Source organism: Limanda limanda, chromosome 10 (assembly GCF_963576545.1).
Source record: "Limanda limanda chromosome 10, fLimLim1.1, whole genome shotgun sequence".
Classification (NCBI taxonomy): domain Eukaryota; kingdom Metazoa; phylum Chordata; class Actinopteri; order Pleuronectiformes; family Pleuronectidae; genus Limanda; species Limanda limanda.
The window spans coordinates 26,473,917-26,495,871 of record NC_083645.1 but is presented as its reverse complement, the minus strand read 5'-3'; the positions used below and the strand labels follow the sequence as shown (position 1 = coordinate 26,495,871).

General features: G+C 42.8%; 1 protein-coding gene across 1 annotated transcript in view; it reads left to right on the top strand.

Moving 5' to 3' along the window:
- The window catches only part of htr4 (5-hydroxytryptamine receptor 4), a 39,980-nt gene extending 19,144 nt beyond the window's left edge, over positions 1-20,836 (top strand). The window contains exons 2-5 of the mRNA XM_061079219.1: positions 4,188-4,301; positions 9,136-9,336; positions 17,030-17,183; positions 20,276-20,836. Of these exons, the coding sequence (XP_060935202.1) occupies positions 4,188-4,301; positions 9,136-9,336; positions 17,030-17,183; positions 20,276-20,836 (1,030 nt within the window). The remainder of the gene's footprint in view (positions 1-4,187; positions 4,302-9,135; positions 9,337-17,029; positions 17,184-20,275) is intronic.
- Positions 20,837-21,955: the final 1,119 nt, after the last annotated feature.

The following is a 21,955-nucleotide window of genomic DNA, read 5'->3' as shown; positions in this document are numbered from 1 at the left end:
TTGTGTGCAGAGAAGGTGCAGCATCAGGGTCTAGACTCCCAAAATGAAGAAGAAGAAGAAATTAATGCATTCAACCGAATCCAGACTGATCATCAGGCTTCAGTGGGGTTCAAACAACGGTTCACTTTTACACTGTGCCTCCGGTGCAAAGTGTTCTGGCCTCCACATCACACTGTGGTACAGCAGTCACAACTTGGGGGGGTAGATTCCCTGTGTGTCCCACCCTGACCGTCCTCTCACCCACAAAATGAAAGTTCTCTGAGGCCGTCCTCAGATGAACGGGTGTCGAGGACAGAAGAACTTAAATCATGTGTGTTGAGTCTCTGTGTCTCAACTCTGCAGGATTCAACACTTCTGTTCTTAATTCCACGTTTTGTTTGTAACTTCCCTTTAACTTCCTCCTTTATGTTTGTTCTTATGTCAAATATTAATCCCTATAAGTGGTAGATTGACTCTCAATTTCCAAACAACATTTAATAGCCAAGCATTAAGGAAGTTAATGAGCATTCTCACTCTCAGAAAGCCATACACGTGAAGGGCTTGGGGTTGAAATGGGATTGGGCCTGAAGCCAGTTCTGGGTCGAGGTGAAACTGAAACACTTCTTCTCGAACTCAGGGACAAAAGTTTGACATTTTTGCAGCTTCAAACTTTGCAGATGACTCTGCTGTGTGTTTGCTGAGGCCTTCAACGTGACGGCTTCTGTGCAATCGACCGAGTGTCGCACATTTGACTTCTCGCACATTTGACTTCTCGCACAGGGAGACGCTGCATCGACTCTGCCCGGAGCGCTGAGGCCTGTGACTGCAAGTCATCACAGCTCTTTAGATCCAATCAGTGCTACTTTCAACAGCCACCCGATCCGGAGCCGTTCTACAGGCTGTAAATAGCAGCGAGGGCTCGGGTGCAGAGGGTATTCTGAGGTGATTGGGATCTGCATTTTCACTTTCACATATATTGTGAGAAGACTAAGCCTCATCATTCTCTGCGTCACAGGTGATTCAGGTAAAAGGTCGAGGTGAAGCCAAGAATATAGGAAAAACATTGTGTCTGCATGGGAGACAGAAACAGAAAGCAGTCGTCCAGTGACGGATTGCAGCATTAAACCTTCTCAGCTGGTGAAGGTATTTTCCCAGTCGCCCCTCATCCAACCCTGAGTGGTCTAATTGAGGCGGCTGCTCGCTGATTGCCGACCAGAGGTTCAGCTAAGCTGCAGGTCAAAGTTCACCTGTATCAGGTCTCAGCAGAGTTCCAAGTTTCTCTGTCTCTCTGAGTTATTTCCTTTACCTATGTCTTCCAGATGTGCACAGATATATAAAGACATAAGAGCAAGTGATAGTATGCAGAAAGAGTTCAGCTTACAGCTGGAAAATCTATGTGAAAAACACATGAGGCGAAAACATGAGGAATGAAAAATAGAAAATTGAAAGGAATTACCATAAATGCCTCATATTACATGTCAGTGTATTTTGCCAAATGCTGCCAAAAGTTATGATCTCCTGTTACACACGATGGGTATTTGGAATGTTGTTGATACAAATAAAAATGAAACCTTCTCAGGGGGAATCGTGGGAGTTTTACTCTCTAAAGTTAAATATAGGCACAGTGCAGACACAACTTTCACCCAGAAAATAAATAAACTGCCAGTTTTATAAAAAGGAAGTGACTGAGCTCGATAACAGTTTTATTACTCAAAATAAAGAAGTCAATAAATGGCCTGGAGATGCTGCTGTACAGTGTGGAAAGAAAAAACATTTTACCCTTGAATATAAATATAAAATCATGGAAGCCCAGTGATTTGTCGCAGTACAGACATGTCTGTAGATTCTACTGTAGTATTTCTGAGAAAATTAAAGTCAAAGTTAACTAATTTTCATTTTGGCACTCATACCTTCATATTTAACCATTTTCTACCGCATTTCAATGACACCATTTTAAAATGTAGGTAATAAATATGTTAAAAGAAAAGGAAGATGTGTGTCTGTGGGATTTCAGGGTCAAGTGAGAGAACTCAATAATGCAGGTGAGCATCAGCAGCTCAGTGGAGGACGAGTTCCTCTCTGAGACTCTCAGGTAACAACACGAGCTCGGAGCCTCGTGAATCTTACATGAACAAAGTCGTCTGTTCCTCAGGAATTAGGAGGCAGATGGCGGCAGCTTGAGAATCCGAGGTTGACGGGCGAGTAATGATCGGTAATTGTGCGTTTTTGAAAGCTTAGAGAGAGAAAGTCTCCAGGGGCTGATTCATTGTGGAATCCAGAATGAGGCTCTCGCTCTCTCGCTCTCTCGCTCGCGCACAAAAGAGCAAAGTTGTTTCGCTGCCTGTCGTCGGCGCAGCTGTGTTAAATAACTGAAACGTGCATATTAATGCCTCATTTAGGGGAAAGGTCAGACTGCGGAGTCGACAAATTCCAGATGAAAGAGGCTCCCTCCATCTTGTGTTTTTGAAATGATGTTTCTGTCGAGAAGCCGTCAGCGTTCCCATTTGATCTGATTAGTGTGTTGGCACCGATGATCAAAGAACAAGCCTCATTTGCACACTATCACTCCTCCTTTGAACCTGGGATGGTGAGAGGAGGATCATTTGGCAGACGAGGGACGAGACGTGACTCCCGACTCCTGCAGGAGCCGGGATTAGCATAGTTCTGATAATGTGGACTGAACAGGAAATAACAGGAATAAATTGGCGTCAATCTTGTGAGTTTCTGTGGACGTGCAGGACAAAGACACGGGAACAGAGAGTTGAAAGGATGCTCGTGTAATGGAGATGTTCTCAGAAGGAGAAGAAGGAGGTGATGGTTCATCTCAAACCTCAGGAGAAGGACTGAGCTGCTCTGCCAATGTCAAACAAGTCTGAGATTAAACAAGTCTTTTACACAGGGTTCACTCCCGGAGCTTTGATTCACGTTCCTCCAGCTCCAGACGCTGAACTCATGCCAAGGTTAAATGTATCGGGGGGTTGAAAATGCAAGTTTGCAGTTTCTTACCATACAATATATTATCCTTCCTTCTCCGTGAATGAGGATCCTGAGTAAGCACCTTACATTCAGACCTTTTAAATCACAGCAGCATGAGAGGAGACTTTCTTCTTTCTGCTCTTTTCTTCACATCGGACAAAGAGGCGTCGTTTCAGAGAGTCCTCGGGAAATAATCTGCTCTGTGGAAACGTGAAATGTGATGATGAATAATAATGATGTTGAGGATTATTTCATTCAGCATTTCACACAGTAACGTAAAGATTTGTTCCTTTACACTTTCTGACATCACTGACATTAGGACGAGCCGCTGCAGGAAGTTCTTTGTAAAGGTTTAAGTAAATATGATTGAAAGCAACTTTAAAAAACTCCTGATGGACATTATTCAAACTTCCTCTACAAACAATCATCTTCTTATTTTATTTGTATTTGCAGTTTGCAAGAAACAAAAGGTTTCCCAACATTAGTCCACACTAAACATGGATTTCAGAAAGAATCTCAAACGTTATAACACCTGTTGTTTTCAGAACGAGCCTCAACTTTAGAGGAGAACCATTTTTAGAAATATAGTCAGATTTGACATTTCAAAAAACTTTTTCTTTTAGAAGTCAGTGGAAATATCGTTCTTATGTAGATAAACATCTTCCTACACAAAGTATTATGTCTCAGCTCCTGTGTCTTCCTCTCTCTTCAGCCTCCATCGTGTTCATCTTGCTGATTTTAAATTGGGTTTTTTCTGCTTGGCTGAGTTCTCTGATGAAGCAGCTCTTTCCTTGGATATGAAGGTGATAAATAAATCCCTGTGGCACCTGAAGGTTTGCAAATGTTCAGAAAACTGTCTGACATGTAACTTACAGCAGATCTGTGTGTTGATAATGAGATGAAATATCAGGTTTCAGACGTGACACTTTGATGATCAACAGAAACTCACGTGTTCAAACCCACTTTCCCTGAGGGCGGAGTTCTCCCTCGTTAAAAGTTTTACTGCTGATGACTCCACCGATGCCTTAATGTGGAAAAGTTGGTTCAAGCAATTAAGTGGAAATGGATTAATTTTCGCTGACGCAGCCGCACATGACAAAGTGAGAAGAGAGAGATTGTAATTTAAAGTAATAAACTCGTCTTCTTCTTAAGCGCTCGTGAAAACTCTGTAACTCTTCTGATCTGATCTGATGTGCTCATGTGGCTCTTCTCTCTTTTTGGCGTCTCCATAGCGACAGCATGCTGAAGCAGCTGGCTCTGATCTGCTTCCTGTCTCTGGTCATGCTGATGAGCATCCTGGGAAACCTGCTGGTCATGGTGGCCGTCTGCAAGGACAGACAACTCAGGTGAGACCCAGACGTCTTTCCTTTAAGCTTCCCTCTGTCTCGTACACTTCAAATGTCCCTGAAGGTCGTCTGACTTCATTCAGTGTTGGATAAATAGACTGATAATAACTGATATTAAGTGTTTTCACACCTCAGAGTCTGAAGCTTCATGTGTTTGTTCCATAGTTTCATTTGATCCGTTAGTTTTGGATTCACATACGTCCTGTCCTCATCACCTACGTGGACTCAAATGCACCAAATTGACCCTCAAACATTATATTGTCGGAGGTGAAGACTGCAGCTTCGTCTTCTTCTTCTTCTTCGTCTCATAACGCTTATATAATAATAAGAAAGGAAAGGTCCATTTATCCTTGATCTGTGAGATTCACGAGCCGGTGGGTCATCCTGAGGACGGCTGCTCATGTGGGAGTCACTGTCACAGCAATGATTCATTCTTCTTCTCCTCCTCCTCCTCCTCCTGCCCTTTTATTTCTCTTCTATCACTCTCTTTGTCTTTGTGTGGTTTCTGTCTCATGACACCTGAGAGCTCAGACTTCAGACGTGTGTGTGTGTGTGTGTGTGTTGAGGTCGAGTGCATTCAAAAGAGAAAGTTATGTAGGAAGGTGTGTGTGTGTGTTTATGTGAGAATTACAGTAACGGAAGTGAGACTTCATTGTGTATATTTTTGTGCATCAGAGTGTGTGTGTGCATGTGTGTGTGTGTTTTTAAAGAGACTGATGAGTGACAAAGTCAAGGCTGTGAAATCTCACCTCCCTCAGGAGAAAACAATGACACGCCATCTTTGTTCCTCCCTTCATCATTGTCTAAATGTCCACTGGGAAAACACAAACACACACACACACACACACACGGATGTCCATTGTCTTTATTTTCCGGATGCATAAATCCACAATTCAAATGTCAAAGACACACAAAATGTCGTCCAGAAAACGAGACAGACACTCACCTGCTCAGTGGGCGTGTCCCCCGGGTGATGAGGAACACTGAGCACGTCAACAACCAACGAAACCAGTGGAGACAAACTGTTTACTTCACTGATATTGTTGTGTTAGTGATTGATTGGCAGAGGTTCATATGAAGGTGATGTTCCTTAACGCATGATTATACATCTGAGTGACAAGCTGAGACCATGGGGTCATCTGCAGGGAATCACGTTTATCGTTTATTGCAAAGAGAAGTGGAACGAGTAGATAGATAGATGATAGATAGAGTACTTTATTCATCCCCAAAGGGAAATGAAGTTGTCATAGCAGCCGGTATATTTGATTACAATAAAATACAATACAATACAATACAATAAAATTAAAAATAAAAGGTAGAAAGAATAAAAAAACAGAAGCACAAGATAAAAATACAATAAAATAGGTAGATAAGGTGCATTGGCAAGATGATGGTAAAAGTACTGATGATATGATGGTAATGGTATTGTTAGACAGTATATAAGAATAGTACAGTATATATAGTATATAATATAACATAATATATATTTATATATGATAGTAATTATACCAATATAAAAGCAGTATATGGTAATAATGGCAGCAACAGTATATATAATAATAATAGTAATGGTGATATAATAATAGTAATTATAACATGTACACATAAATAAATATGTGTATATAGACTTATGTAAACAAGAATATACAGAGAGTATGATATGATATATAGTAGAAGTATGAATACCTGACCTTGGGGACCTCCTGTGGAGAAGGAAGTTTTCATTGTTACCACAGTAGCGTCTCACCTAGTGTGGGGTAGAAACGTTTATGTGCAGTATGTAGTTATAGCCATGGGATACAAATCCTGTGAAGGGTGGTGAGGTAGCTGGTGGATCATAAAGGATCTGGGAAACCTCCTGGAGCGGGGGGGGGGGGAGTGTCTGGTGTCATCAGGCAAAAGGGAAACTGCACTGGAGTTAACACTTTATCCTAAAGCTGAACGATAAGTAAGGAGAGTATAATACTCCTGAAGATGTGAACAAAATGAAGGTAGAGTCTGGAGAGAAGCTTTGTCTGTTTCCGTATCGAACGTTTAGCAGAAAAGACTCAAACACACATCGAGTTGGATCACACACACACACACACACACACACACACACACACACACACACACACACACAGTAGTTGTCCGTTGGGAGTTGACACCAGCAGGTGATTCAGAAGCTGCTAAACCACTGATCGACCACCACCACACAAACATCACCACTGATACCAACCTTGCTTCCCTCAATGTGATGTGCTGTGTGAACATGAAACACACACACACACACACACACACACACACACACACACACACACACACACACACACACACACACACACACACACACACACACAGACACACACGCTGCCACACAGTCTGTGCTGTTTATACTGGACGCTGCAGCTCTTTAAGCAGAACCACTGATATAAATCGACGGTGCCACGGCAGCAACTGGTGAAGCTACAGACACACTTTCATTCATCTGATAGAAACGTGTGTGTGTGTGTGTGTGTGTGTGTGTGTGTGTGTGTGTGTGTGTGTTCACCGACCTCACACAGCAACAAAATCCATTTTAATAAAGCGAATTTATTCTCAGCACTTTAAGCCAAACACAACTTGTCATCCTAACTAAACACGACACTGTTGCTTCTGGGCTTGTTAATGGTTTCTAAACTGGAGTCACAGCCAAGGCAACTCTCTCTCTGTGTGTGTGTCTGTGTGTGTGTGTGTGTGTAGAATAATGTGTAAACTATGTGTTTTGTTGAGAACATCCCTGTGTGTGTGTGTGTGTGTTCAGTGTGATTCACGTGTTCCCCCTCATGACAGCTGGTGGTCTCCAGCCCGGTTTGAGGGGGGAGGGGCTGTTTGGGTTAGTGACAGGCAGATGGAAACGCTCTCGGCCGTCCCCTCTCTCTCTCTCTCTCTCTCTCTCTGAGGTTATTTATAGCGGCGAGCGTGGAGACGAGTCCGGCTGACCGAGCGGCGAGCTCACCGGCCCGCAGGTCGGCCGGTGTGTGTGTGTGTGTGTGTGTGTTTGTGTGTGTTTGTGTGTGTGGTTATTCTCCGTCTGTCAATGCTAATGAGTGAAAGCACTTCTCTCCTGATGCAGCTCTGACCTGTCGCTGCTTCGTCTTTAATTTGACGTCCTGACTGATGAAGTCACTGCTCAGCTGATGACTCACTGCTCTGACATCACACTCGCTCACTCACACTCACACAAACCACCTCACACAAATCACATTCACATACACAACTGATTTATTCTGTTAGAAATGTAATCGAGAACTGGATTATTATCTTTTATAATAAGTAGTACTATTATCTTCATGAGGATTATGATTTATGTATTTATCAAGATGCACATTTGTTGTTAGTTAACTTATCAGTAAAGTTTTCTCAGAAAATGAATTATACAGAACAGCTTCTTTTAATTGTATATTTACAGATTCCAGAAAGTGAAGCCCAAACATCTGGATCGCCCCCTTGTGGCCGGCTGCAGTGTAGCTCCTCAACTTTGCTCTCTCCATGTTAGCAGATGAGACAAAATATAAAATATATAAAAGTAAACTTACTTGTAATTGTAATTGTGTATCGGCAGGACCTCGATACCTTGCGTCACTACACTATCTCTCCCTTTCAACTAAATGTTACACACTTGGACCTTCAAATTACACACACTCATAAATGTCAGTTCTCTAAATCTACCTGATTAAAAGAAAAGTATGAAATCAATTCAGCCAATAAACTAACAGAGCGACGAGGGTGAAAACATAACTTCCTCTGTAAAGTGAAAAATGATGAGACTCAGTGAAATAAAATAAATAATGGGATGCAATTAGCCTCAGACAGTCTGCAACACATCAAGAATACAAAGGAAATGTAATAACTGCAGGTTTCTTATTTGATGTATATGGAGCGAGCAACTTTCCTGCTGCAAAAGAAACTGTGCAGGAGATGAAAGAGCAAAATGAATTCATTGTAAAGTTTGTCCTGAACGATTCTGTAGCAGCAGCAGCAGCGTGACCCTGGTCTGTTCGGACGAGATAAAGACGATCACCTTCTGTCACAGAGACTCTGGACTTGAGTCTCTTTCACTCCCTCATGTTTCACCTGTTTGCAGAATGAAAAGCTTGATCTCTTTCTCTCTCTCCTTTCAACTCAAGTCCGTGAAGAGTCGAGCGTTTGATGACTTTTATTTCCCTTCTCTAAATCTCTCCCTGTCTTTTCCCTCCAGTGAAAAATGGAGGTTTTCCTTTCTTATTCCATTTTCCATTTCATCCTTGTTTTTGCTCTTCTCGTGAAATATATTGTTCTCTGCATTATGGAACCGTTATGTGATTTCAAATGGATTTTCCTTCTTGAACCTTTCCCCCTCTGCCTCTGTTTGTCTTGGATGATTGAACTTCAACGCTCTGACTTTCCCCTTTAGGTTGTTTTTTTAAGTTCCAGCGAGTTTGGCAGAGATGCCTCCAGACGTGTAGGGACCTGGAAAAGCTTTTCACAAGATTTATAATAAACCCACTTCAAGGATTTACTCTGTTTCAGTCAGAGCAGTGTGAGTGAGGTACAACAGATGTTGGGCGATCGGGTCTGAGGTGCAGGTTCCTTCCCTGTTAGGACCGGAGGTGTTTGACGTTCAAGTTCCTCTTCACCAAACTGGATTATAATCCTCAAAGCTTGAGGCAATAACTATTAATTAAATTGCTTTAGAACTCGCCCTTTTTATTATCAATTGAATAAATGGTTTGCGATAGAGAAACGCTGCATACATAAAAGCCCTTTAAAGAAATACTCTTTTTGTCCAAATGTTATTTCTGTTCTTAAATGTTTCTCATCGTCTCCTCTCCAGGAAAATCAAGACCAATTACTTCATCGTGTCTCTGGCGTTCGCTGACCTGCTGGTGTCGGTGCTGGTGATGCCGTTCGGCGCCATCGAGCTGGTCCACCAGCACTGGATCTACGGTGATACCTTCTGCCTGGTCCGGACCTCGCTGGACGTGCTGCTGACCACGGCGTCCATCCTGCACCTGTGCTGCATCGCCCTGGACAGGTAGAGACTTAATCCCTGCTGTTTTAATACCTTCATCCCTCAGTCCATTTCCCTGAAGAGATGATTTTTTTTCGTCTGTCGGCTTTCAGGCGCTGGTTTGTGTGAGTGTGACATTTTGTCTCGACTGTAAAATGACACACAATGATATTGTGTGAAATCACCTCATTGGTGACAGTATGAAATACTGCAGGTGTTTCCCACTGCACTGAACAAGTCTGAGGTTCTGATGTCCTGTTCCAGATGTGTCGTGGTTGCCTCTGCTGCTGATGTAGTTGATCTAAATATACGAGTTGACACAGACACAAGCCTCAGACTGTAAGTGACACGGTGACGTCAGTCCTTTAATGGGCTGAGGATGTGAAATGGGATTAATGAGAATGACTGGGCAGTTTGGTGGATGAGTAATTTCAGGTTTAAGGTCAGAACATAAAGAAGATCAGAGATCACAGTGTCAGTTCACCCATTTCACAAGAAAGCAAATGAAAACATGCAATTAATGTATTTTTCCACTTTCAAATCTTGTATTTAGTTGTATTATTATGTTAAAACTCCTGCAAAAGACAGAATGAGTTCCTCAACTTTCCCTCATCACAGAAAGTTGGTCGAGGGCAGAGACATTAGTCTGTGAGTCCATTGTGAGGTGGCTGAGTGGAGAGAATTTAATATGTCTTCATCTCGACAGCTTCGATATTAACTCCCGTGAGAGGATTTACGGACTGAAAGCTCGGATTGAGAGAGGATATAGACGGGATAAGTTCTTCTTATTGCCTCTGCAACGGCAGGAAAAGAAGAAAGACGTTTACAGGAGCTGAGAAGTTTCAGCCCGACGGCATTTACATATCAGACGACTCAGAGGGAAAGATTACAAACCAGAGTTTATACATTATATACATAGACATTTTCTGATGAAAGGAATTATCAAGGTACAATGCAGTTTTAAAATATATTCTCGTAGGTGAATATAAACTATATATGTCTATAAATCATATAAAAGTTAATATACAAAAGCTCATAAATACAGAAATGATATGAAAACAAGTAGTATTTGGATTTATAAAAACAGTAAAACATTTATTAATTGAAGTCCATTAAAGATAGTAATATAAAATAATAGAGATGAGGTGTAGGCAGAGAATGAGGAAGTATCTCAGGAGTAAAGATTATAACCATATATATGAATATATATTTATAACAAATTAGTGATGCAGCAGCGTTCTGTGCTTCATGTCAGAAGATGTCAGAGAGTTTTATGTTCAGTGGCTTCATGTCAGAAGATGTTCAGTGATTGACTCAGAGGAGAAGAACCTGGAGGTCGTAGCACTGAGGTTTTCATCTTACATGATGGTGGAAAGAGGAGAACTTGAAAGCAGATCCTGTTTCCTGTGGATCTTTGACGCTCCGTGTTCCAGGACGTGAAATGATCAAAAGCTTGTTTCCAGCCGGGATCAGGTGTCGGAGTCAGGTGTCAGAGTTTGTGAAGCTCGGAGCTCAAAGCAGATGTGTGTTGTGGTTGTGAAGACGTCTGTGAACAAACAGGCTGACACTTCTATGATCATATTTCTGTTCCTCTCTGTTATGATCTGCTGTGTGTTGAGGAGGATGTGGATTTATCAGACCAGACATTAGAAATCTTATCAGGCGGACGACTGGATTAATCGTCATCCTGACAGTTTGAAATGAGTTTGAATGTAACTACAGAACTTCCATTACCAGTTCAGACTCAGACAATCACCCTGTATTACCCAGAAGCCCTTGCTGTCTCTGTGAATCATGATACTCCCATTTCTTCCTCTGACGGCATCGTCCTCCCTGTTTCTTTAGGGATTTTCTCCGTTGTTGATTTCATTATCTTTTAACTGCTCGTTATTTTTAATTACACTGATGAATTAACTCACTTTTACAGCAATATTCTATGGAAAAGGCTCCTGTTATATATATAACGTTGGATTTAAATGTTATAAATATGTGAAGGCAGAACCTCACACTGTTCAGTTTGCCACAGTTTGGTCTCAGTTCTGCTGACTCCACTAAGAGAAGCTCCTTTTCCCACAACACTGATGAGGGTCAGCGAGCAGCTCCACTACAACTCCTCAGGTTAAGTGAAGGTGTCTCTGCAGCATCGAGGGAAACAGGCCAGTTTGCAAACAGAGGCCAACAGCTTCCATTTGTAGGTGCTTTTAAACAAGAGAGAGAGAGGGAGGAGAGAGGGAGAGAGAGAGAGAGAGAGAACAGGCTGCTGCAATACTCGTCTAGTTTATTTCAATCATAGGGACATTCTTCTTCGCTGGCGGTGCATGCCATAAACACGAGTTACAGATAAGTCACAAAATTCCTCAGCAGCAAACAGACGCATCAGGACAAAAGGGCTGAGAGGAGGAAACAGAAAAGAGGGAAGGGATCAGGAAAGTGTGACAAAGAAGGAAGAGAGAAACAAACACGAGGACAAAGAGAGAGATGAAGGAATGAAAAAGTGAAACAAAACAGAATCTCAGTTTCTTATCTGATTATTTACAACTGTTCTTTTTCTACGGTGACAAAACGATTTCTGTGAGAAAGACCTGTCGCCTTTTGCTCATCGCAGATTTCTGATTCAATCCTGATTCTTCAGCTCGATGCAGGTCAGAGGTCACGAACCAAAACTGAAACACTAGGAAAAACACAAAAAAGTACAAGATGCTTGTTGTCTGTTATGTTCAAGGACAAAAACAATAAAAGAGACATCTGTTGCCTGTGGTGTTTTCCTGCTTTAAGAGCTTGGCTCACAGACAAGAAAAGATTGTGTATGTGACAGAGAAAGAAGAATAAAAGCGAAGGATGCTCGGAGAAAAGAAGAGGAAACGGAAGGAATAAAACAGGGAGAAATAGAGAGCGTATAGAAATAAGTGAACAGCTGCGGGATGCAGCTTCTCATTCATCCAGCCCGAGCTGAGAGACGCTGAACAGAGCTGAATGGAAATTAATTCAAACTAAAAATACCAGAACTGCCACGAGGAGGAAGCTGCGACACAAAGAGACGAACGTGCTCGGAGACGAGACAACAGAAGAAACAGACACATTTAAATGAGCTTGAATAGATAAAGAGAATATGGCCGGACCGACTTCATAATTGCATCGTCTTGTTTTTAGCATCATTCCACATAATTACAGCTGTTAGTGTAAATAGCCAAAATGTGACTATTCATTTTAGACCAGATACTTTTTGAGATTCATAGAACTTATCAAAGTATCAGAACACTTTTGTAAACGTACATATTAGATTTAGAAACACTTGTCTTAACTCAATTAATGATCAACAGCAGTTAATACCAACATCTTCATATTTATTTCATCTAAATAAATTAATAATAATGCACAAAAAAAATAAAAATTCATTGTAAAATATTCTGCTCTTCTCATAAACTCAATCATTTTCAGATGTTAAATTTAAAAAGTGAGGAGCTGCCTCAAGGCCTCGTGTTCATTACATGTCAATTGGTTTTTGGAAATGTCATTATAATTAGAAATGAGTTCAGGGATTTGCACCAATGACGAACAACATCAGTTAATGTGGAAGTGTTGTGTTAATATCTTGTTTCCCTGTCGTGTGTCTCCCGGCCGGTTGCTGTTGTGGTGAAATTGTGTACATTTGAATTTCCCTTTCCATATCAAAATATCTGAGATTCTCCTTTAATTGGCTGCAAATCAGAAAACACTTTAGTGCCATATCTCCAGATGTGCATGACCCATTCCCCACTTCCTCCTCCTGTCCGCTAATAAAGCCAAAGTATCCAGGACATAAACGCTGCCAACTTTTGTTATAGCGTCGTTTGAATCCTGAGTCTGAGCCGCAGCGTGAGGGATGAAGCTGTGGATTTAACCAATCACGAGTCAATTCTTACGTTTACATCATCATATAAAAGCTGATTGGGAGACAGAGAAATTAACCCTTTAACGAGGATCAGTGAGATAAGAAGACTCTAATAACCGGTCATTAATCGTGTCTGTTCTGTGGCGACCACCAGGGGGCGATCCAGACGCTTTGGTTTCCTGTCATGTTGTCCATCTTTAACCACACTCGATGGTTCTGTGCACGTTCAGAAACCTTTTGGTTTGACGATTGATCGGCCGAGTGGAAGCTCCCTCAGAAAACCCTTCTCTCCAGTTTGACGTTATGCTCCGTCCTGAGAAACACGACAGCATGTTTTCGGGTTTCGTCCGTTCTCAGAAACCAGCTCCCGTATAAATACTGTCCGAATGAAACTGTCAGAGATAAACAGAGAGAGAGGTTTTCGTAGATCTAAAGGAAGCAGAAACCATTTAAAGTTCTCGGAGCTCGGACCCGCTGCCACGGCTGCTTCTAATCGGCCCCAGGTTAACATGTTTGCAAGTGGGTGTGTGTCTGTGTGTGTGTTTGTGTACACTGCTGGTTCTTTCATGTATCACATGTGTGTGTGTGGGCGTCTCTATTCACACGGTGCAGGAATCCATACTTGTGGCGCAGACTCCCTGGGGGGGGGGGCCGCCACATTCACACTTAAAGAATCCGTCTGCAACCTTTCAACACGACTATTTTGGGAATTCAAATAGAGAAAGAGTCTCTTGACCTTTTTTTTTAATGCCACGGCACATGCAGGCCCCACACACACACAGTACACACACACAGTACACACACACACACGGTACACACACACACACGCTACACACACCCATACCAAATTACTGATGGCGATGAAATGCCACGCAGCACATGGAGGTAATGAGCTGGGATCATAGCAGAGGAGTCTGAGCTGGATTAGGTTTAGAGCTGCTGAGGCCGAGCGCCGTGTTCAGTCAACTCTGAGAGGGAGGGGGGTAAATCCAGCCGCTCGGGAGAGGATGAGTTCAGGAGCTGGACGCATCGAGTAGGAGACGTCGGGGGAGGAAAAGTCCCGTCATCATAACGATCAATAAGTCATAATCTCCAGCTCGAGACTCAACGAAGCTCAGAACTCACAGACTGTAGATAGAAGCCCAAATATACCAGAGTATGAACGCTGACCTCTAGTGGTGATGATGTAATTAACGGGTTCAGATTGTGTGTAGTGATCAGGGGGCGGAGCCGCAATGTCGATTTCCTGCCGATACACACGCTCGACCATTCCAGAGTCAGTCTCAGCTGTCAATCAGGAAGTTTCACTCTGTTTTTTATTGCATCAAATAACTAATTCAAACCAAACCAGCTGTAAAAATGAACATTTAAACCAAACACATCTGGAGGTTTTCAAAAGAGCATCAAATCCTCCACGTGGTTCAGGTGAGAGGTGGAGCAGCCGGATACAGGAAGTGACGTGTTAACTCTGCTGCAGAGGTCACATGATCATGTTTCCATCACCATCAGGTGGTCGGGCGGGTGAAGAGCGTAGAAACAGTGGGGAGTCTCACTCGGACATTTGTGTTCACACATGTACCTTCTCCTGAGAAAATCCGGTGGAACTGCAGAGTTCAGTTCATGTCTGACAGACGCTATAGGAAGGACACTGACCTAATGCATTCCTTAACCCCTTAGCCCAACCTTAACCATCACAACTAAATGCCTTTCCCTTACCTTAACCTCTTTCCAACCCTCAAACCAGGTCTATGTATCAATATCAAGTACAAGTACACACACACACAAACCCACACACACACACACAGAGTCAGTGACCAGGCCACACAAACTGCACATGCAGAGTATTTGCTGCAGTAAGTGATTTGCTGCAGCATCTGTCATTTGAATTTTTCCATAAAGGGATTAGTTGCTCTCGCACCCCCCCCCCCCTCTTCTCTATTGCTTCCTCCTGCGTTTCCTCATTTTCTCCTTCCTCTATTTCCCTTGCTTCCTTTTAATAGTCCATTCACTCCATCTGTTCCTTCTCTCCTCTCTCTTTCTCTCTCTCTCTCTCTCTCTCTCTCTCTCTCTCTCTCTCTCTCTCTCTCTCTCCCTCTATCTCTCTCTACCTCTATCTCCTCTTTCACCTCTTCCCTCTCTTCCTGCTCATTCACAGTTTTTCTCTGTCATCCGTGCGATTCCATTCATGCAGTTTAGCGCCAGTGTCGTCTTAGCGATATCACTGTGTGGCAGCATGCTGGGGATTCCTGCTGTAGTGGCTGATAGTGTGCGCACACACACACACACACACACACACACACACACACACACACACACACACACACACACACACACACACACACACACACACACACACCCTGGTAGCAGAGTCAGGGTGTGATAAAATAAAACAACGTTCCACAGACAGAGATGAAGGTTGTCAGATAATTCTCTGGTTCAGGATCATAAGCAAACATTAGTTTAACTCACTTGTTTGAAAAGGCAGACAAACTGTTTCTGTATAAAAGGGAGGAATATAATATAATATCAGAATCTATAAAGTGAGGGAAAAAGAGGATGACGTTGTCAAATCCGGTTCCAAGCCAGACGAAGACGCATGGCCAAAAGTATGTGGACACTCACACATGGTTCTATTCCCAAACACGAGCATCAGCCTCCAGTTTTCTGATCCCTGGCTGCAGAGATTTGTTCCCTTCAACCACACGAGCTTCGACGAGGTCGACAGCGACGTCAGGTGACAGGATCTGACATTTCAGTTAATGCCAAAGGTGTCGGACGAGGTCGGTGCTCTGTGCAGACCGGTCAGGTGCTGGGATAATGTTTATCCAAACAGTGAAGGGTCTTTAGAAAACTGTTAAAGGAGGAAAACAGCAATCAGGCCAAACAGGAACAGTCCACATGAGAAACATATCTGTTCTGTTTATATTTTACAGTTTAACCAATAAAACACAAATATAACCAAATATGTATTATTGTTTTCATAGCAGATATAATACAGACACAGTTATGATAGTGAGAAGCCAAAATTATCAACCGACCGATTGTTCAGAGTCTTCATGATACTGATCCTCTTCTCTGATTTCACAGGAGGTTTTGGGAGGAAAAGATGTGGAACTGTCAATTTGAAAAAGATGCAGGGTTTGAAAGGTTGAGGTCAAATGAGAAACTGTGGGAGATAGATGGAGAGAGAGAGAGAGTTGAAAGGATGGAGAGATGGAGGAATGATAATAACGATGACGGGACAAGAAAGCAGAGGTGAAAACATTGGATTCCTCAAAACATTCCTGTGCTTAATTATTGGTGGTTTTGTGCAGATGCTCCTTCAGGCAAATGCCTGTTGAGCTGATTAAAAATGGAAATGAGAAGCTGGAGCAGAGGGAAGAGGGAAGAGTGACAGAAGAAGAAAACAAAAATAAACAGGATGTCATTCCATCCTCGCTGCTTTTATCTGTGATTTAAGTATTTAAGTAAATTATTTAGTCATCGCATGAATGGAGCAAATGTTTTAAAACAACACAGAAAAAATCTAGAAATGAGTACATAAAGCATTAAGTACTCAAAAGGCACTTCTGGCAAGAATGAGTGTTATAATATGGGAAATATATTTAAGTGTGTATTTACAGACGTCAGTATTCATGAAGGAGGGAAGGAGAAAACATAAGAATACACAATGTTTGGGAAGATTTTCAATACATCTAAAAACTGTTTAACCCTATTTTTTGTACCTAAATTACTTTGCTTTTCTCAAGAACACTAGGTTTTCTTCTTCTTGACTCAGCAGATGAACAGATCCAGGTTCCTTCCCTTTGCTCGTCTTCATCCTCTGTCCTCTTCCTCCTTCCTCAGGTACTACGCTATCTGCTGCCAGCCGCTGGTCTACAGGAACAAGATGACCCCGATGCGAGTGGCTCTGATGATCGGCGGCTGCTGGGTGATTCCCACCGTCATCTCCTTCCTGCCCATCATGCAGGGCTGGAACAGCATCGGCATCGACCACCTGGTGAGTCGGGGGGGGAAAGTCTGCGATGGTTTTTCAATGGAGACTTTCAAATAAAAGAGTTTCCTGCAGGGAAGAGAAAAGACGGATCACAAAAGCCGAACAGAACATGTTGTTTATAAATATCTTCAACGATTAGTGTCCACATGAGTGACAAACCAGCTGTGGTGCCGAGGAGCAGCGTTTACCAGACGGAACAAATGCTTCGTGGCGTTTCCGTGGAAACAATATCAACATGTCAGACAGAGTCAAGCTGTGTCTGTACTTCACTCTAAAAATGTAAAGGAGGTGAGTCAGAGTCTTTGTTGTGCAACAAGTTGTGTTTAGTGTCAGAGAGAAAACAGAAAAGGCCTCAGAGACGTAGAAGACAAACAGATCCAACATGAAAAACTGTTTCCTCCTCCTGTCGTCGTCTGAGCTGGAGTCAGATGAGTCAGTTTCACTTCTGAGACAATCCTCTGAGGAGCAGTGACTCTTTGGTTTACAGCTCGTCTCCAACGTGAAGACAGAACTCAGAACGAAGAGTCGTGAGATATCGATTTACTGTCAAAAGAAAAGTCGGGAAATCGTTGAATTTGAAAACAAACACAACAGATCAAGTTGGGCACATTGAGTTCATATCCGATTATCAGAGGTGAGATTATGAGATTAAAGATCCTGCAGAAATCTAATATTTCCACTTCTAACCTGGTTTCTTTTGATCTTTTGTGGATTTCCTTTTCTTTTTGTAACTTATAACTTCAGCTAAATTCTTTTATTTCTAAGGAATTTGTAACTTTTGTTTGAAAAGTGCTTGATAAACAAACCATTGCTTGTTTACTTACCTTTTAAAGACAGATTAAATTATCACAAATATATAAATTAATGTGTGAACTCGTAAATACAGAGTGTGATAAGTTTTTAAAGAAAGACGATGTTCCCTGAATGAGACATACAAGTAGAAACAGGTGAACAGGTGAACAGGTGAACAGACAAAGATGGATGACTGCAGGACTGAGAGAGAGAGAGAGAGAGAGAGAGAGAGAGAGAGAGAGAGAGAGAGAGAGAGAGAGAGAGAGAGAGAGATTCCTCTGCCAATACTGACCTCGCTCGCCCCCGTCTGCATTTATCTGAAGGCCAGAGAAAGAGTTTATTTTGGGGCGAGAGGCCGGCTCATTTTTGGCAGAAACACGCAAATCATCATCATCATCATTATCATCATCATCCCTCACTGTCTAAAGCACACAGCCACACACACACAGACACACACACAGACACACACACACACACACACACACACACACGCACACAGCGGACCAGCAGTCTAAAGTTAGCGCTGGTGGCAGCGTCTCTCTGGGTCTCATTAGAGCTGTTGAATATTCTGAGTAGCGACTCGACTCTGGCACGAAACTGAGGATCCAAAACCAAAGAAGAGGAATTCAGGAGCCACTCGTACGGATCTGTGTTTGTTCAGGTTCCCGACCACAGCTCTGCTCCATCAGGCATCGTGGCCTGGAGCTTTACACCGAAATCATGTCAGTCAAAGTGTAGAAGTGAGTTTGTGTTCAGAGTAACTTTACTTTCTAGAGTTCGGACTTAAGACTGTGGACTTTAAACCCAGGACCGGTAAATGCAATGTGTCCATAGACTCCAGTAAAGTTCAGTTCAGGTACCAGTTCCCCTAATATGCCCCATGCCATTAAAAATAAACAATGGACATCATTATGAATCACTTAAAAACTGAAATTTACAGACATCTTCAGACAAATTATTATTTAGTATAAGACTATTTCTTGAGGAACTTCTTAAATCTCTTGGATCTGCCCCCTTGAATGAAGCCGCCTCAAAATTCAATGAGTTTGTCCTTGGCTCATATCACAGTCTATAATCATCATAATATATATATATATGTATATATTCTATTTGAAGGTGATGTCACTGTCCTTTCTGTGCAGATCTTTATTTTGTGGTCGTTTTGTGGAGAATATGCATCTCTCTTGTATATCTTCTCCGGGCTCTTATCATCGTGTGCAGCGTGGAAGATAGAAAATGTAAATACTGAACGTTCTACGCTCCGGCTCTTTCGGCCCATTCATGAAAAACAAACTCTGTCTTTTCACAAACGGCTTCGCAGCCTCCTCACACGGATCTGAATTGATCTCTGTGTTATTCCTGCTGCCGCCCTGAGCTGTAGTTTCCCACAGAGATGAGATGGTAGCGGAGGAGAGTCGGGGACGGGACTCGACTGTGATTAATGGTGACGTGCGGAGCCTCTCCCCCCCGTTCCACTACACACACCCAGATAAGGAGAGTGTGGGATTCTAAGTGGGTTGTTGTGGAGTCTGGAGGCGTTTTGAAGGCGGAGCCGAGCTGAGTGTTCAGCGGCTCAACACCAGGACGCTTTACTGTCTGAGAAGTAGGGTTGCAAAATTCCAGGAATATTCAGAGTTGGAAACTTTCCATGGGAATTAACGGGAATATACGGGAATTAACGGGAATAAACTGGAATAAACTGGAATTGTTGTGGGTAATTTATACTAACTGTATTTACCTTGTCATATACAGACATAAATATAAACATTTTGTTGTGTCATAGGCTGATTTGAGCCCTGAGGAAACTTTGGGCACTTGACTATATGCTTCTGCATCGTTGTGTCATTCTTAACATAGGTCTTTGCACAGTATTTGCAAATGTACACAGCCTTTCCTTCTACATTGGATGGGGTGAAATGTCTCCACACATGAGAGAGTGCACGTGGCATTGTTCTGTAGAACAAGATGAGAAAAAAGTTTGTAAAAAAACACTAATGCAATGCAAGAGATATAAATAGTTAGCTAAACAATTGGAATCATCTGTAAAGATATTTTACAATTGATGGATAAATGAATGGAAATAGGCTAGATGAACAGATGAACAATCCTCAATAAGCATGCTAACTGTTATCTGCTATCTGTGCATGTGATGGAAGAATGACCAGTGGAGGGTTGAAACTCAACGTTCCATACATCTTTAAAGTAGAATTTTGAATGATGTTTTTATTGCTCACCGTTTAACGTTTCCTCTTCTATTGAATTATGTGCATTAAACCACCTCACTGTTCCCTGTGTGTTGCCAGATTGAGGAGCGGCGCCACAGCGACGCCAGCAACTCCACGTCCTGCGTGTTCATGGTCAACAAGCCCTACGCCCTCACCTGCTCCGTGGTGGCGTTCTACATCCCCCTGGTCCTCATGGTGCTGGCCTACCAGAGGATCTACATCACGGCCCGTGCGCACGCCCTGCAGATCAGCGTGCTGCAGCGGGCGGGGGGGGCGGGTGACTCGGCCGACCATCAGCGGAACCACCGCATGCGAGTAGAGACCAAGGCGGCAAAGACCCTGTGCATCATCATGGGCTGTTTCTGCCTCTGCTGGGCGCCGTTCTTCATCACCAACGTGGTGGATCCCTTTATAGACTACACCGTGCCCGACAAGCTGTGGGTCGCCTGCCTGTGGCTGGGCTACATCAACTCCATGCTGAACCCCATCCTCTACGCCTTCCTCAACAAGTCCTTCCGCCGTGCCTTCCTCATCATCCTGTGCTGCGGGAGGAAGAGGTACCGCCGGCCGTCCATCATGGGATCGGCCGCTCCCTGCACGGCCACGCAGATCAACGGATCCACACACGTTCTCAAGTAGGTTCCCCGGGTCCGAGGTGGAGTCGTTCATCATGAAACACACACAAGACACAAGAGATCATGTGATGAAGAACACTCTCTTCACAGTCTCCTCTGGTGTTTGTGTCACTTTGTTATCCTCTCTGCAGCAGTGATCTCACTGAGCACAGCAGGAAACATTCCTCCTCCGTGTGTTAGCGTTTCCTGAATCACGTTCTCCAGGGTCAGGTGGCAAGTGGCAGCCGTTCATTATGATAAAAACATGATTTGTTTCCAGAGACGACTTTATCTCCTCCCAGTGGCGTCGCTCTTACCAAAGAACGGACTTGACTCATTACTCACTCGACCTGTTAGCGTTTCTAAACATAGAACACATGTTTCACCGTGATAAGAGCGTGACGTTTAACATGTTCTCCTCAGGGGCCTGTTGCATATTTAATCTGCACATTTCTCCACATGCTCCATCTATCTCAGGGGCAAAGTGGGAAGTGGGAAGGCTTCACAAAATAATCTTAAATGCCTCTGATTTCCCTGATATCTCTTTATTCACTGCCGAAGCTTATTCCGCCTTCACGCTGGTGACGTAGATCCTCCTCCATGTTTGTTTTTCTCCTGAAGTCCCGTTTGATCGAGTGAGTTTCTGTGAAAGTTTATGGAATCGCTGCTGTCAAATCGTTTCCTACAAACGGCAAGTGTCAACCCGGTTATATCTCTCAGCATATCTGTGCAATCTCAAGTTTTTTTATATTGGTTAAGAGTTGAAAATCGTGTGTGCACCTGGCGTTGGCTAATCCAGTCGGACATGTCCACTCCTCAACAACATGCAGGATTATTTGGGTTCAGCAGGAACTTGAAACACACATTTATATTTCTGCTTCAGGCTAGAAAACAAATTATCTGAAATAATTATAGATATATATATATATATAAGTCTTGAAAAGGGATTTCGTCAGTGTGCCCAGTTTAACTTACATTAGTGTTGACTTCATGAAACATTATCCTCCTGCACTCAGAGCTCCAGAAACCAGGGGCGTCGTTAGGCCTGTTTTAGGGGGGCTGAAGCCCCCCTAAAATGTTCTTCAGCCCCCCCAAATAATTTTTGGGATTTTTTTTAATTTTTTTTTTTTTTAATTTTTTTTTT